Source organism: Nyctereutes procyonoides, unplaced genomic scaffold (assembly GCF_905146905.1).
Source record: "Nyctereutes procyonoides isolate TBG_1078 unplaced genomic scaffold, NYPRO_anot_genome, whole genome shotgun sequence".
Lineage (NCBI taxonomy): Eukaryota > Metazoa > Chordata > Mammalia > Carnivora > Canidae > Nyctereutes > Nyctereutes procyonoides.
The window spans coordinates 3272545-3289727 of NW_026575146.1; the positions used below are offsets into that span (position 1 = coordinate 3272545).

The following is a 17183-nucleotide window of genomic DNA, read 5'->3' on the forward strand; positions in this document are numbered from 1 at the left end:
ATGGCAACAGCATTTGGTTCAAAGTCAGCGTTATATGCAACTCAACCATTTTTTTTTTAAACAGTCCATGATGCAAAATTAAACAGAACCCTTGTTATATACAAGATCCACCAAACTTGCATATACTGTTGCTGCTGTGTGGGTAGATTTTTTAACATAAACTTTTGTCTGTATCAATAAACATGTACATACAGCAAATTTATGCCTGGCTAGAAAATTTTTGCCATTCCCTACCTTGTTCTTAATGAATAAGTATGTAATTGAAGATACTTTAAAAATAGGCTATTGCAGTTGTTCCCAAATTTTTTGGTCTCAGGACTTTCATATGTATCAAAATTACTGAGGGCTTTAATGGCTTTTATTTATATGGGTCATGTCATTAGTTTGGGCTGCTATAGTACTCTGTCCAGGGAGCTGCAGCTATTTACAATTCTTGGGGGGTGCCCTCCGAAGCTCATCTGAGGGGTGCCCTGCTCACTCCCCAAGCCCACTGACTCCGTTAGGACTGTTCGGGTAGGGGATCTGGTAAGTACCCTTTTATGTAATGGTGGATAAACTACTTTTCTGATAGAGACAAACAGTCTCAAAACTGAGGAAGAACAGAACAGATTAGAAGAAAGGAAGAAAGAAGAGAATTAAAAAGTGGTTTAATCAGTAAAGATCTTTATCTTAATGCTTGAAAGACCAAAACCATTTAAGAAGGAAACTTGCCAATCCTTTGCTGTATGCATAAAGACTATGAGTAAAAATAATCATCCTTTTAAAAGAACTTATTGCATAAATCAGATGTCTGCTTATCTGAGTTGTCCTTAGCAACTTAATAAGAGGACAGAAGTGCTATGTATTTATTTGTACTGTATCATGCTGGTAAGCAGTCATGTGGGAAGCAAGGTAGAATGGTCACCTGCAGAATAAAAGAAGTAACCAGGTAATCAATTATAGACTTAAAAAGTGAGAAGCCCAGAAGAAGTTTTAAGTAAATACAACATCCCATAATGATGCTTAATAGTTTAATAACTAATCACTGATAAATACTGATACAATAAAGCAAGATCAGGCACTAAGTTCTCTTCTTAAGCATAGGTTTGCATTTACCAAAGACATCTTTTCGTGTCTGCCAAAGGAAAATATTTTCAACACAATCAATAGGCAATAATGCTCTCCTCTTAGTCAGTGGAAATTTTTATGAAGAGTCTGAAAAAGGTGCATCTGGGTGACTCAGTGGTTGAGCGTCTGCCTTTGGCTCGGGTCATGATCCCGGGGTCCTGGGATTGAGTCCTGCATCAGGCTCCCCAGAGGGAGCCTGCTTCTCCCTCTGCCTATGTCTCTGCCTCTCTCTGCATCTCTCGTGAATAAATAAATATTAAAAAAAAAGGAGTCTGAAAAAATAACTGGATGTAGCTCTCATGTGATTATAGGAAGCTGGGAAACAGAAGGGGGCATAACATGCCTTTGCAGTTCTGAGTACAGAATTAGGGATGTGGTAAATATAAACTAAATGGTAATGACAGAAAATAAACACAGGTAATCTCCGTAGATATACTCTAAACAAGTCACTAACAAAGTGAGGAGGCACTAGATTTCTAAGGAAATTTGGGAACAAATATTTGCTCCATAAGGCACTTGTGCTGGTATACAAATCACGATCTCACACAAACAGTATCAGTCCTTGGACAAAACTGTTCCCTGATCAGGCTCTATCAGAAGTGTGGAGCATAAATAAGAACCAGTTTCCAGGAGACAAATATAACAAAGGGCTTTGGAGGAAGACTTTTAAGAAAAGACTGAAGGGATGGGTTATTTGATAGGAAGAAAGAAAGTTACTGAACAATTTAATAATAGACACCTATACAAACGATCATCATACAGATAGAGGAGGCTAAATTTTATTTCTGGTTTGTAAGAAGTTGCATACATAAGTTGCAGTACAAAGGATTCAGTTTCCATATAATGAAGGTCAGTTTCAACAAGCACAATCAGTCTTAAGTCACTGATACTAAATAATGGAAAAGAATATGAGGGATGGTATGGGACCTTCAAAGACAAGGTATGTGTGTCCTGGAAAGGCTGGCTGAAGGTAAGGGAAGACAGGTTCTCGTGCTATTTTCTGTCTGTGACATTGCGCTTTCTAGAATTCAGATGCAACACCTTATACCTGTCCTGAGACTTGGAATGCTCCTTGGGTTGTCAATTACCCTGCAGGCTCCTCCTCTAAAGGAAGGCTTGGGAGTGGTTCCTATTTAACCTTAAGGAGATAGCATTCTTGTGGGTTTCACAATATAACAGAGATACATGGAGATTCTCATACATTTTATAAAATATAGTTAATTGGTCCCGTTTTGAAGAAATATTATTAAAGATTAGATTTCCCTTATCAGAGTAGACAGGCTCAAAATACATTGCTTGCACTGTACTGTTTTAATGATATTTCATTTTTATATTGGCATGCCAGTTAAAGATCATGAAATGACGTTATTGGGGGGATTTTGTTTAAATTCTAGAAAAACTGAAAGATACCTTTTTTAAAGTAAGCTCCATGTCCAACATAGGGCTTGAACTCATGACCCTAAGATTAAGAGTCACGTGTTCTACCCACTGAGCCAGCCAGGTGCCCCCCCCAAGATACTTTTTATTTAATTTAACTAAGCCTGATCTCATTTTAGCATAGGTGATTTTTGCATTTCAAAAGGTTATTCTGTAGTTTAATAAAGAATTCAAGCACACTAAAATTTCAATTTACTAAATCTAGTAAATGAGAGCAGGAGAAGATTTAAAAGACAATTTGTTTCTTTGTCTACTTGAAAGGGCATTTTAAGTTGATGACTAATCTTGTATGGCTCAATTCCATTCCTGAATATTTATCAAATTATGAGTTTGTAATTATTCATAAAGCATTTGTGGTCACATCTTGAATTACCATGTCGATAGTTTTTTAGTTCGTTATTAAGAGGACATGAAAAGGATGAATCCCTAAAAAGCCAAACACATGGATCATTCTGCCACAATAAAGACCACGAGAAAAGCTGAAGCTGCAATAAACAGTAAAGTTATCTGGTTTGAAGCAAAGGAATATGGAATTAGGCACATGTATTTTACACTGTATACAACTCATCTTTTCAGTCCTAATAAGCTGACTCGGATTCATGTAATGGAGAATACTTCCCCAGAGCCAAATACATTTAAGCTCTTTAAGGATTGGCACGATCTTTTTTTTCCTCACTGGTTCATTAGAACAGCACCCACTTCAGAACAACTATTTATGAGCACAGTAATAGTTCAGAAAATATAAAATGATGGAAGAAGGAAACAGAAAAGTCCTTCATTTGCAGCCAAGAAGATGTGGGGATTAGATCTGTATTTGTTTTGACCAACTTTCTGGGAGAAATGCTGTGACTGTTTTGAACAAATGATAAATGTCTATAAAATATGGAATTCTATAGTAAAAACAATTTTGACATCTTTTGTTAAGAGACCAAAACAAAAAACAAGAAAATATACTGAATGTTGTATAGCTCAGAAATTAATAAATCCCCAAATTTCAATTTCCACTAAAATATTTATTTAATGATATCTTACAGAAATAAATAAGAACAGTTTTTCTCTAATACAGATAGGTGTATTTATATATTTTTTTCTTTTCTTTTCTTTTCTTTTTTTTTTTTTACAAAATCAAAGCATATCAAATTGTTTTCCCTAAAACTTTAGCTCAAAAAGGAATACTAGGAAACAAACAGAAATACTGAAATATGCTGATCATCAAATTATAACCATGGACCTTTTGAATCTCAGCATGACAGAAGATTTAGAGAAAGACCATGAGATTGGGAGTTAGGGCATCTGGGCTCCACTGTTGCCTTGCTACGTGTCACAAGCATGGTTCTCTGTATTTCTGAACCTTGGTTCTCTACCTTTATAAGAGGAATGATATTAGTTATTCCAACTTCACAGGACTGTTGGGCAAATTAAAGCTGAATGTGAATGTACAGGAAAGCTCTTTATAATATGTAAAGAGCTACAAAAATAATAGTCTTGTTTAATTTCATATAAAAGAATCAATGCATATCTTCCTTCAACTGAAGAATAAGCACCAAAAACGTGTGTGTGTTTTCTTCAGTGGAATTATGTCACCCTATAAACCTAGAATAAGAAAATGCACCTTAACTAAGCACCAAAGCTTCTTGGACAAATGTGATATAAGGGATATTTCTATTACAGTTTTCTGGGCAGCTAAATAGGAGCTAATGAGTCCTGAGGGTCATTTAAAACTCTGGAGGCTCAAAGAAAATGAAACAAGAATAGTTGTGTTACATCAAATGTCTAGGATAAAATAACCTACTCCTTATTTAGTGATTTCAAAGTCCATTAATTCTTCACAGAAGAAGAAACACTCAGTTATCAGCTGCAATTATTTGCTTATGTAAATACGACATTCTCTTGTTCCAAAGATCAAATACTAGTCCTTGAGAGAAGTCCTAGTAAAATAAAATAACAAATTATCACAAATTTAGATACTAGTGGTTAAAAGTCTAGTTTCCCAACAACACAGGAAAGGAAAAGAATCCAAGACATCAATATAATAATGAAAAAAAAAAAAACAAAAAACAAAAAACCAAAACACAAAACCTGGCCATACTTCCATGTTATGATTAAGAGATAAAATGATAAAAACTGCAATATTTACAGATATATCAATCTTGAAATATGTAAAAACAAGGAAAATTAAAAATAGAAAAAGCAGTTTAGATAATTTTATGATAAACATGAATACACTTAAAATGCTATTTAAAGTTCACTGCATACACTGACACTGCTTAACACATCATAGAAATAAGAAAAGTGTTCAATGTTTCAATTTTTAGTAGCAACATACAGAGAAAAGAAAAACTTGCCTAATGTTAACTTATTGTTAGGAATATTATTACTGTAAAGCCACTATGCATGGAGGTATAGTCTAAAGCTACTCAAATAACTAGAAGTTAATATAATTTGCCATCTACTTAAAATATTACTACCAAGATATTGGTGAATCATGTACTAAAGATACTGAAGGCCCTTCCAAAACGAGATTTATGTGGGTCAAATATACTAGGTCATATAAAATTAGACCAGTTTATTCTCTCCCTTACTCCAATTCTTTTTAAGACTGATCTTATCAAAAGAAAAGTACACATTACCTCTCTTAATTCCCTTGCATCATCAGATGTAGTTATTCTTTGGGACAAAAATAAATGTTGTATTAGGAGTGTAAGATCAAAAATCTTTATAGATCTTTTGGAAACAAGATAATTGGAAAGGACTCAGTAACTACTAGGACACCATACAACTAAAAAAAGAAATTCATTCAATGAAGAACAGTATTTACTGACATCTACTGGATTTTTTACTTGTAACCTTCTCTATAAGCAATGAAAAACTTAACTACAGTAAAGTCTCTGGATTGAATCAAGTGTACTTCATTCAAGTTCTTCAGTTTCTTTGGTAAACAGATCTGCCAGATCAGCCAAGGTTAAGACGGAAGCTTCGGGATGCTTCACCGATGAGCTCGTGTGACTGCAGGGTTTCCCAAGGAAGTAGAGTCAGAAAGAAACCAAGGAATAAATGGTTACATTTGTGTTATATTTTGCTCTAGTCTCATAATAATATTAAGACATAATGATATAAAAATATTCTTATAATATAAAAACATATTTGCTCGTGTTTGTAAGTGAACCATAAAAATCTTCAAGAAGAAAGTCAATGACAGGATCATGAGTACATCTCATCAAAATTAGTGAAGACTTCTGTATAGCACTTTTAGGTTTTGTTATAAAATGTCTTTTCTCTCCCCAATTCCTAAAATAAACAGAACCCATGCCAAATGCTGCTAAAGCTCTCACCTTAGAATTTGCCTTCTTACTACCCAAAGTTAGTGTATTTGAAGAGAATTTCAACAGCTCTTGTAACTGCTATTTTATTTAAGCAGCTTAACTATAATTGCTGATTTCTGTTACACATGGAAACAGCAGCAATAAAAAGTCTTCATGTCTGATGCAAATAGCTTTCACAGTAGACTCTTTCCTTCTCATAAACCACCAATGGAAGGAGATTTCTGGTTCAAATTGCTTCTTTGCTATGCACTGTGCCTCTGTATAGACATCCCTTCCAAGACAATCATTCCTCTGTATCTGCCAACCATGCCTATCTCATAAGGATATATAGTAAGGCATTGGTTTATGTTTTCAAAATGACTTTGAAGAAAATTATGGAATAAATATTAGAAGGTTTTATAATTTTTAAGCTTTATAAAATTTTATAATTTTAAAGTTTTTTTTTTAAGATTTTATTTATTTATTCATAAGAGACAGAGAGAAGGCAAAGACACAGGCAGAGGGAGAAGCAGGCTCCTCGCAGGGAGCCCGATGTGGGACTCGATCCCAGGACTCTAGGATCACACCCTGAGCCAAAGGCAGACGCTCAACCACTGAGCCACCCAGGAGTCCCTAAAATTAAGTTTTTAAAATTAAGGTCACTCTGGTCTCTCTGCTTCTGTTCTGCCTTTGGAACAAATATCACAATCATCAGCTGAGTTTTAAGTCCAGATCTTCTCATGTGCATGTGACCAGCATGTGTGATGTATAAAGCAACACTGTAAGTTTCCTTTTAGAGATATCAGACGAAGGCTTTTAGGGTGGGCATAAAGATAGATTTCTTTAAAAAGTAATCCAATATGGCAAAGAAATGTAGGGCAGTTTAAATATTTTTAAACATTACAATCTCTATTAATAAATTAAGTCAAATATAGGATGTCCAGAGCATTAACTGGAAAATTTTAGATAGGTAAAATGTCCTGTTTTGCCTTTAAAAAATGTATCTGGTCATTTAAGTGAAGAAGTCCCAACACTTGTATAACCTTATATAAACAGGTAACATCCATCAGGCTTGTAGCAGATTATGATGTACCTCTTCTCAGCAGTTTTCAGCATTGCCTGCATTCTTTCTTCTATTGTTGCTTTAATTAAGAATCTGTGTACAATAGTAGGTCTAGAAGGTATGAAACAATGGTAAGTTCAAAAACTTCTTAAAACCAATTAGAACAAACAAGACTTCACATATTATATGCTATATTCATCAGTCACATGGTGCCCATTGTGGCAAGTACTAATCAAGGTGCTGGGGCGGTGGTCAGCAGTAAATAAAACAAACTAGTCTTAATGAACTAACATTCTAATGAGGGCAGACCAGACACACAATAAACACATAAATTAGATGATACAGATAATGCCATAAGGAAGCTGACATATGAGTTGAAACATGACTGATGGGAATGAGGCTGCTAAGCCAAGGAGCAGAAAGAGCATCTAAACAGAAGCAACAATAAATAAATGCAAGCTCTTGGGAAGAGAACATGCTTGGAACAAGCCTAAAATGTATGAAGGGCAGAAAGAAGCCTAGTGTGGCAGAAGTGTATTTTAACAGAGAGGCAGGGAGTGGAAATAAGATTGGAGAGTGGGCAGGAAACAGATTGTGTAGGGTCTGGAGGGACAAGGCAGGAATCTGGGTTTTATTGTGGTTATGAAGGGAAGTCATCCGTGGGTTTTATGCGTGATTTGATTTATACTTGATTATACTGTAGACACCCCTTTGGCTGCTGCGTGGGAGATGGCCTATTAGCAAAGGGAAGACCAAGAAGTCAGTTAAGGGGTTCTGTAGGAGTCCAGATAAGATGGAGAGTTGTGTTCTGGTTGTTTCCATGGAAACAGTAACTATCAGGTCTGGAATATCTTTTGCAGGTAGAGTTGGCAAGGCTTCAGTGATGGTTTGGATGTGTGGCACAAAGAGAGAAGTATAGAAGAGTCTTAGATTTATGGTCTGAGAAACTACAGTTAAGAGAGTCAGATTATAAGATGGGGAGGGCTTGGAGTGGGTGGGAATGCAGTAGGAATACACTTTCTTTTACCCATGTTAAATCTGAGTTTTCCATTAGCTAGGTATCTAAGGGGAGGTGGAGTCCAGCTATGGGTGAAGCAAAAGCAAAAGAATGAGAGTCTGAGACAGGAGCTGAAAGGGCATGTCTAGACCAGGGACATATATCTGAGAGTCATCCACATATAAATGTTACTTAAAGCTCTGGAACTGGATAAGCTCATCTAGAAGTGTAGATAAGAAAAAAAGAACCTGCAGGGACCAATGGCAAGAAGGAGGTCATTAATAATATTATGAATCACATTTCAGTGGCACAGTGAGGACAAAAACTCAACCGGAAAGGCTGAGAGAAGAAGGTTAAGAAGGGGAAGGTGGGCAGTGGAGTGTTTTTAAAGCAGATGATATTAAGACATATTTATCTGGTCATATATTACAAGAGGAATGTCCTTGAGAATATGAGAAGGGATGGGACCTATAACAAGTGGAATGGCTGGCTTTTGAAAGAAAAGGGACATTTCACCCACTGTAATAAAAGGGAAGGAACATACTGTGCCTTCCTGCTTATTGCTATAGATGAAATATTCATACCTCTACCTACAACAAAGGTTTGCACTTGAGTATTATTCTGGCACTCTCTCTTCTCTCTTGCTTCACTAGTTCTCCATTTCTAATGGATTGCTCCTATTTCTCCCATATGAAAGGAAAAAGCAACAACAAAAAAACTTCCTGATCTCATACTCTTCCTTTTCTCTGTTCTTTGAAGCAAAACTGCTCAAAATACGAGTCCCATCAGCGATGTAGAGACAGCAGTGTACTGTGCTTAAAAGTATGATTGAGGAGGCAGAGGAGCTATGTTTGAAACCTGCTGCCACTTTTGCTACCTATGTGACCTTGGACAAATTACTTAAACCCTCTCTGCTAGATAAGTGTTTGTTGATAAATAAATGAAACCCTATTCTCTCTCATACTCAAATCAGGCTATCGCCTCCACAACTACCAAAACTGGTTTCGATCTCCATTCTGCTAAATTTAAGGGTCAATTCTCATTTTTTATCTTACTTGGCATTTTAATAATACAGTTGTTGATACAGTTGGTCATATCCTTCTTCTTGAGTTACGTTCTTTACTTGACTTCCAGGAACCTCTCTATTCTGATTTTCTTCCCAACTCATTGTTTGATTTCCATCTGTTACCTTTGCTGGTTCTTTCTCTTCTCCCATGGCCTCTAACTTTGGTGTGCTCTGGAGTCCGGTCGTTGATCCTCTTCTCTATCTATACACATTCCCTTGGTAATCTCACTCAGCCCCGTGACTTAAAAATACCATTATATGCTGTTGACTTTCAAATATATCTCTAGCACAGACTTCTCCTGAACTCAGGACTTGTACATCCAATTACAGAATACCTATCTCCATTTTTCTAATAAATATCAAACAAACATCTCAAATTTCTATTTAAAATAGACTCCTGTTCTTTCCTTACCAAACCTGCTCTACCCTGTAGTCCTTCCTGGCTCATCTGAAACCTACTTCATCCTTCTAGTTTTCTAGGTCAAAAACCATGGCATTGACCTTGACTTGCTCACATCCCATGTCTACTCTGTCCACACATAACTACTGGTTCTCAAAATATGTCCAGAACCTGACCACTTCACATCATATCCACTGCTGCTCCCATGGTTCAGGTCACCTTTAACTCTTACTAAGATTACACAACAGCCTCCTAACTGTTTTCTCTTCTTCTACTTCCCATATGTTCCCCTTTCCCCTGGCCCTGAACATATAGCACTCAGAATGATTATCTCAAAACAAGTTAGAACTTGTCACTCCTCTGCTCAAAGCCTGCCGTTGGTTCCCTATCTTATACACAGTGAAATCAAGGTCCTCATAGTGACCTCATAGGCCCTATAAAATCCCCTCCCCTACCAGCTCTCTGACTTCATCTACTACTACTCTCCCCTTTACTTATTCTGCTTCGGTAACTCTGGCTCCTTACTATTCCTCAAACATACCAGGCACAGTCTTGACAGGGTCTTTTCACTAAGTGTGCTATCTGCTTGAAAATCCTTCCCCATACAAATCTTGCATGTCAGGTGGCTTTGTGGGTTAAGCATCTGACTCTTGATTTTGGCTCAGGTCATGATGTCAGGGTTGAGAGACTAAGCCCCATAACCCCATGTCAGGCTCCATGGAGCCTGCTTAAGATTCTCTTTCTTCCTCTGTTCCTCCCTGCCCCTTGCTCCTCCTTCTCTTTAAAAAAAAAAACCTGCATGCCATCCTGCTTAGCCAAATGTACTTTTTTTTTTTTTTTTTAACTGGGCTCCATGCTAGGTCAACTTGGGGCTTGAACTCACAACGCTGAGACCAAGACCTGAGGTGAGATCAAGAGGTGGACATTTAACCAATGGGACCACTCAGGAATCCCCTGCCAAATGCACTCTTTATTTTTAAAGATTTTATTTATTTATTCATTAGAGACACACAGAGAGAGAGAGAGGCAGAGACACAGGCAGAGGGAAAAACAGGCTCCAAGCAGGAAGCCCAATGTTAGACTCGATCCTAGGTCTCCAGGATCATGCCCTGGGCTGAAGCCGGCGCTAAACCACTGAGCCACCCGGCTGCCCCTAAATGCACTCTTTATCCTCCTTCCCTACTCTACTTTTCCAGCTCCTAACATAGCATATATTTTACTTATGTTATTGTTCACCATCTGTCTCTCTACCAACTCTCATAATTTCCATGAGGGCATCTCAAATACCTAGAACAGTGCCTGGCACACAGAAGGTGCTCAATAAAAATTTACTGAATGAAGTATGTGGGTATTGATGCAGGTATATTACTCAAGTTGGTGATGGAAAGATGAGATGCTTCAAATCTGACTTTATCTGTGTTCTACATATGTGGCAAGACTGTCATCAGTGGGGAGCAGGAAGTTATAGAAGACTTTTAAGATCATCTCTTCAGAAAATGGAAAAAAAATCTATCCACTAGGGAAGCATAGTAGGATTGTCAGGTAGTGCTGAATGGCCTTTCATCTGAGCTGAATCCAGTCCATGCTTTGGAAAACAGTGATAAGACAAGGCGGCAATGTTTAAAAATATAAGAAAAAACAAACCCAAAAAACCCCAACCAAATAAGACATAACTGCATTTTAAATGACACTGGACAGTACTTAGAACAAGTGTGCAGTTATTACAGTTATGTTACTTTGTCATATTTTACTATGGGTTTGTTTGATGAACATGTCTCTTTCATGCTGAAAACTAAAAGTCCTCATTTGTTCTCCTGGCTATTGCTTACAGAACAATCCAGCTTTTAACAGTAGGTCATACAAGATGGCATCTCCTGTTACTCCTCTCCACATACTCTACTCCTAAGCAATTCTAAACTCTTTTGGGTCCCTAGGGATCTCCTGGTGTTTATCTCCTCTGTGTTCCTGCACATGCAACTCTCTTTGGCTGTGTGAGCACCCCTTTCTAGCCTAGCTTTGAAGTAATTGTTCAAGACTCAACCTAATGAAGCCTTCCATGACTCTAAGCACAACTAATGACTCCCTTCTGTTACCACAGTACTTCTATTACATTTTTGCACACTCTGCTGCAATAGGTCAGCTCTTCTGCTTCCTGTACTACATAGCAACCTCTTTGGGGGAGCAGACTATGTCTTACTCAATTTGAGTCTTCAATATCTAGTATAATGAGTGACATATAGTTGCCACTCAGTCAATATTTAATGAACACTCAGTACAGATTTTTTTTAAACATTCAAGGCATCTACCATCTAGGAGGTAATACATCTAAGAGGTCTTATGAAAGGTAACTGTCTATTCTGACATTTGAATGAAAGTAGCAGATATTACACAATACTCACTATTAGGTTGGGCCTCAGCTAAATCTAGTTACCTCTTAGAGTAGCCCTAAGGGACTATCTTTTCCTAAGGGAAAGAATTTAAAAAGGAGTCATGAATGGGATATGCCTTCTTTTAAAAACAGGCTACTTAAAACAATCAAAAATCACTTCTCCTCAAAGTCATGATGGATGCTTTCAACTGTGCAGCTTAGTTTAAGAAACTGTTTTGGTGAAGTGAACAGCGTAATTTTTCCAAGAAGGGAGACACAAATATGGGAGAATTCAGGGATTTGCTGTTTGGAGGAGGGAGGGTTGGAAATCTCAAAATGTCTTTTGGTCATATACTTGAACATTTAATAAATAAGTCATTAAAAATGAATAGGTTATATGAACATAAATGAAGAGTTTAACCACTGATTTATATCTTAGAAACTGGAAGCAAATGTAACTGATGCTAACTTTAGTCCTTACTTTGTTTGTCCAATCCGGTGCACCCTCCCAATGGCCTGAAGCTCATGGGCAGGGTTCAAGATGGGCTCCACCAAGAGAACATGAGTTGCTTCAATGATAGTTAATCCATTAGAACCTGTGTGCAGGGGCAGCAGCAAGATATTGATTTGGGGATCATGTTTAAATGCTGAAAGGTTCTCCTAAAAAAAGAAAGGTATATTTAAATTTTAGCTGGATCACTTAGAGCAGTATATTATAGCTCATATTAAGAAGCCTAATAGTATTCAGGTCACTGTGAAATGAATAATTAAGACAATTAAATATAAATTACCGATTTCAGAAAATGTAAACTTGTCTGACCTTCGTGAGGACAACGGTCACATAAACTCTCTTATTCTTTATGATACAGTGGAAACACAAGATACATGTACCTGATGTATGCCAATTAAACTACATGAGAGAGAAAAAGAAAGTGTGTGCCAGAGTGAGGATGAGATCAGAGACATGAATCTGTTACATTTTTACTTGGTCTTCTTTTGTGTTTTTGTCTCAGGGTGTGCGCCAGTCGTCGTGCTGAGCGTAGCGTAAGCAATTTGACCACATAGGGTTTTTCCTGGTGTAGTGTCTTGAGAACCTAATCCTGGCATGAGGGCCCTGTCCATTGAACAGGTGTATCACAGATCATCTTTTCCTCTATTGAAGCAAACGACCTCAAGTCAGAAGATCTTAAAAAAAAAATGACCTTGCTATGGGTATAAATGAATAGATAGAAAATAATTAGTTTCTCTACTTTGCTTTTGAATGTTAGTTTTATAATGAATCAATAACTCAAATCTTTACACAAGACAATAAATGCAAGTAAGCTATTAACAGCAGTACTAAATCTCCCCTCAAAAAAAGTAAAAATATTCTTGACGTACCTGAAATGTCTTAACACGACTGATTTGAGCAAATTCCATGTTGTTGTCAGTGAGGGCTTTTGAAATAATATCTAATACATCTTGCCACTAGAACACATAAAAAAAATAAAACAAATTTTTGTATAGTTTTCACATAAAAAGGAATTGAAAAGGAACTAAATCTAAGTTACTTTTGTACTTCAGAATTAACATAAAAACAAACTTTCAAATGTGGTTCCACCAATATTATTTTACACTACCAAAATGGCAGTGGTTTTTGTTTGTTTGTTTTAAGTCAAATGCTGGTTAAATTTAGGGTAAAAGACATAGGTGTTTTTGGGAACTGAATTAAGATAAACATAAATAATGGAATGCTTAATGGATAAAGTTGCCTATCTTTTAAAAATAAAAACTACAACTTTTACTTCATATTTTATTCAATAGATTACTTTTTCTTTTTCTCAAATAACCAATTTAATTTGTGGAATGAGACTTTCAAGGTTACAGATTCTAATTTTTAACATATTAACATTAGAAAATGCCCATAAAACATTAACAGGAAATGTAGCTATAGAAATTGCCTTTGTAAAGCATCACCAAATTTCTCTAAAAATAATTTTATCCTATGGAAATAGAAAAAAAAAAAAGAACATGGAAAATCTAACAGTAATTCTAAATCTCAACTATATTAGAACAAACATTAAACATGAGTTCTTAGATATGAGCTGACAGAAAGCCAGTCTGAGGTAAGACTCAGAATGAAAATGTTGATTATACCGTTGAGAAGACGAGTGCTTTAGCCCCTGGGTCTCTAAGTTGGATTCTCATCAGAGTTCTGACCACAGCTTCCACTTTTGTAGAATGGCTGCCCTTTGGACATAAACAAGAAAACACATCACTACCAAATAAATTTAGTTTACAATGGAAAGGAAAACCAATATAAAACACTTTTATTACCAAAACTACATGTACATCAAAACAAACTATCAGGTTCTATGTGTTCACTCTTCTTTATTTTGTATTTGCTGGAAATTTTCTTTAGCTAGAAGCTATAGAACTTAAATCTAGGGAAAACTGCTTCTGAGACATACCAGAAAGTCATATAGTGATATATGACCATAAAGAGAAGATTTTTAGGTTAAAGTAGGTAGGATTTGTAGTTAGAAGATTTTATTATTTTAGATCAGCAGAATTTATATATTAAAAGCACTCCTCACTTCAGGTATTATATGGCATTAGAAATCTTAAGAATATAATGAATCAGAATTCTAATGTAAGCAAACTGTGAAGGATCCAACTCAGGAAGGATCCTTTCTTGCAGGGAATTACAAAGGACAGTAACAGAGGTACAAATAACATCTACTTGGATAGCAGATTTCTATAAAGCTAAATAAACACACAATGGGTGGGTTTTACATTTTCCATAACCATTTCCATTATTAAAGTATGAAAAGGAAAAAAATGAAGAAATAATAAAATGAGGAAATGAGCAAATGTTTTCATAGCCTTCTGAGAAAATTTTCCTCCTGGAATGCTCTAGGAGATGGCAAGACATGAAGATATTAAGGGTATGGGATTTTTAGCACTTTTACAGAGACACTCAGAGGTAAAATATGTAAATGAAACAAGAAAGAAAGGCATTGCAACTTTTAGTTAGCAAGACAGAATTATGGAAGAAGTTTTAAAATTCTAATACTAAAATCCTAAGTCTACATAATTATATAATTCTCTGGTATGCAGACTGCTAATTATACGTGCAAGGTTAAAAAATATAAAGGATCTGTTTCAGTCTAAAAATTGTCTTAAAAAAGAGCAAAATTATATCAAATAAGAGAAAGCAGGAAATCAGCATGAAGTATTGTTAATGAGTTTAGATAGAAACATACGTATCCCTCGCAAAGTCTCATTTCAAAAATATATTTTTTTAAAAATATTTTATTTGAGAGAGAGAGAATGAGAGAAAGAGAGCACAAGCAGGGGGAAAGGGCAGAGGGAGAAGCACACTCTCTGCTGAGCAGGAAGCCCAATGCTAGGTTCGATTCCTGGACTCCAGGGTCATGACCTGAGCTAAAGGCAGACACTTAACCAACTGAGTCACCAAGGCGCCCCTCAAAAATATTTTCAAATGAAATACCATAACTATAAAACCTTCCATTTATTAAGTTGCTTATGAAAAGTTCAAAAGAAAACCTAATAATCTTTAATAAACAACATTCCAAATTAGAGTGCTAATAACTCTGTGAAGGAAAAGACCAGAACATTCACTTTTATCAATGTCTGGACAGTCAGTGGTAGCTCTCAATGAGCCCTTGCATATATCACAGCCTGGAACCATTAGGTCCTAGTTCAGTTACTTTCATTGTGAACGAATAATAAGGAAGCCTAGAAATCTAAAGCTCTGCTTGGCAGAAAGGTACATGGGAGTGAGACTACTTTAACACTCTTTTCTTCCACATGGATGGAAGTGGCTACTGAGAAGAGAAAAATGCATAGAATTCTTGATGGGTAGCCCATGTATACTGACTTGCATGCCCTGCATAATTTTAAAAAACAAATCCAATACATGCAAAATCCTGTTAGGCCAATATGTTTAAATAGTTTCTTTCAAGAAAAAAGATTTCCTATTTTAGACTATTTGAAGCCATTTAAATGATCATAAATTGTCATTAAAAATGTTGCTTCCAGTTGCAAGAGGATATGTTGAGTTTATTTTTATTTTTTAAAGATTTATTTATTTATTTATTATAGACAGAGAAAGAGAGAGGCAGAGACAAAGGAGGAGGGAGAAGCAGGCTCCATGCCGGGAGCCTGACGTGGGACTCGATCCCGGGACTCCAGGATCGCGCCCTGGGCCAAAGGCAGGCGCCAAACCGCTGAGCCACCCAGGGATCCCCTGTTGAGTTTATTTTTTAAAGATTTATTTGCTCAAGAGAGAGAGAGCGCACATGCACACATTGAGTGGGGAGGGCAGAGGGAGAAGGAGAGAGAGTCTTAAGCAGACTGAACACAGAGCACTTATGTGGGCCTCGATCTCATGATCTGGAGATAACAACCTGAGCCAAAATCAAGAGTTGGGATATTCAACTGACTGTGCCACCCAGATGCCCCTGTTGAGTTTATTTATTTTTAAAAAGATTTTTATTTATTTATTTATTTATTTATTTATTTATTTATGAGAGAGAGAGAGAGAGAGAGAGAGAGAGGCAAGACACAGGCAGAGGGAGAAGCAGGCTCCCTGAGGGGAGCCTGACGTGGGACTCGATCCCAGGTTTCCAGGATCACACCCTGGGCTGAAGGCGGCACTAAACGGCTGAGCCACCCGGGCTGCCCTGTTGAGTTTATTTTAATAATGATTCCTAATTTGCTACTAAATGAAAAGAAAATGCTATGCACAATTAAGGATTACTGATCTAAAAAGTTACCATAGAAAGGCAGTAAGCTATAGGAGAAAAACTGAATAGAAGTTAGATAGGATCTGGTTTCTCTTTGATTTACCACATCTATCACAAGCACATTTTGGATAACTTAAAAAAATTACATAAAATCAAAATATGCTTATTGGACAACTAAGCTAACAGAAATATAAGAATTAAAGAAGTTAAATACTTTTTTAAAGCCCTACCTTCTTAAAACAGCACTAAGAATTGGCATTTATTCTGTTACACCTCCTTAGGCATTTTAGAAGCCTACATAAAAATGCATATGTACTCCACAAATATTTGTAAACTTGTTTTATAAAATGGTCTTTTCATTTAACATTGTATCTTAACAATCTATTCATAGAGGATCTTTATATTTATTTATTAATATACACTTAGACTCTTGCATTCTTTTTTGCTATTATAAACCATACTTTAGTGATACTTATAGCTTTGGATACAAAGCCATATGTGAAAATATTTTTGTTGGATAGGCACGTTAAAGTGGAATTGTTGGCCAAAGACTCAAAAAATTTATTAAGATACTTGGATCCTGGTGGATTTTGGTGGGTCAAATTGCCATCTAAAAATGCTGGAAATTTTAACTACCAATGGTTAAAAATGTCTGCTTCTTTGCACACTTGTTAAAATTTAATTTTTTGCCA

General features: G+C 36.3%; 1 protein-coding gene across 2 annotated transcripts in view; it reads right to left on the minus strand.

Moving 5' to 3' along the window:
- Positions 1–1861: 1861 nt before the first annotated feature.
- The window catches only part of SHPRH (SNF2 histone linker PHD RING helicase), a 97104-nt gene continuing 81782 nt past the window's right edge, over positions 1862–17183 (minus strand). For both annotated transcript variants that reach the window (XM_055310135.1, XM_055310136.1), the window contains exons 26-30: positions 13877–13969; positions 13121–13207; positions 12222–12400; positions 6940–7020; positions 1862–5550 (exon numbers count right to left, since the gene is read on the minus strand). In XM_055310135.1, coding sequence (XP_055166110.1) covers positions 5454–5550; positions 6940–7020; positions 12222–12400; positions 13121–13207; positions 13877–13969 — 537 coding nt within the window. In that variant the 3' untranslated portion in view covers positions 1862–5453. The remainder of the gene's footprint in view (positions 5551–6939; positions 7021–12221; positions 12401–13120; positions 13208–13876; positions 13970–17183) is intronic.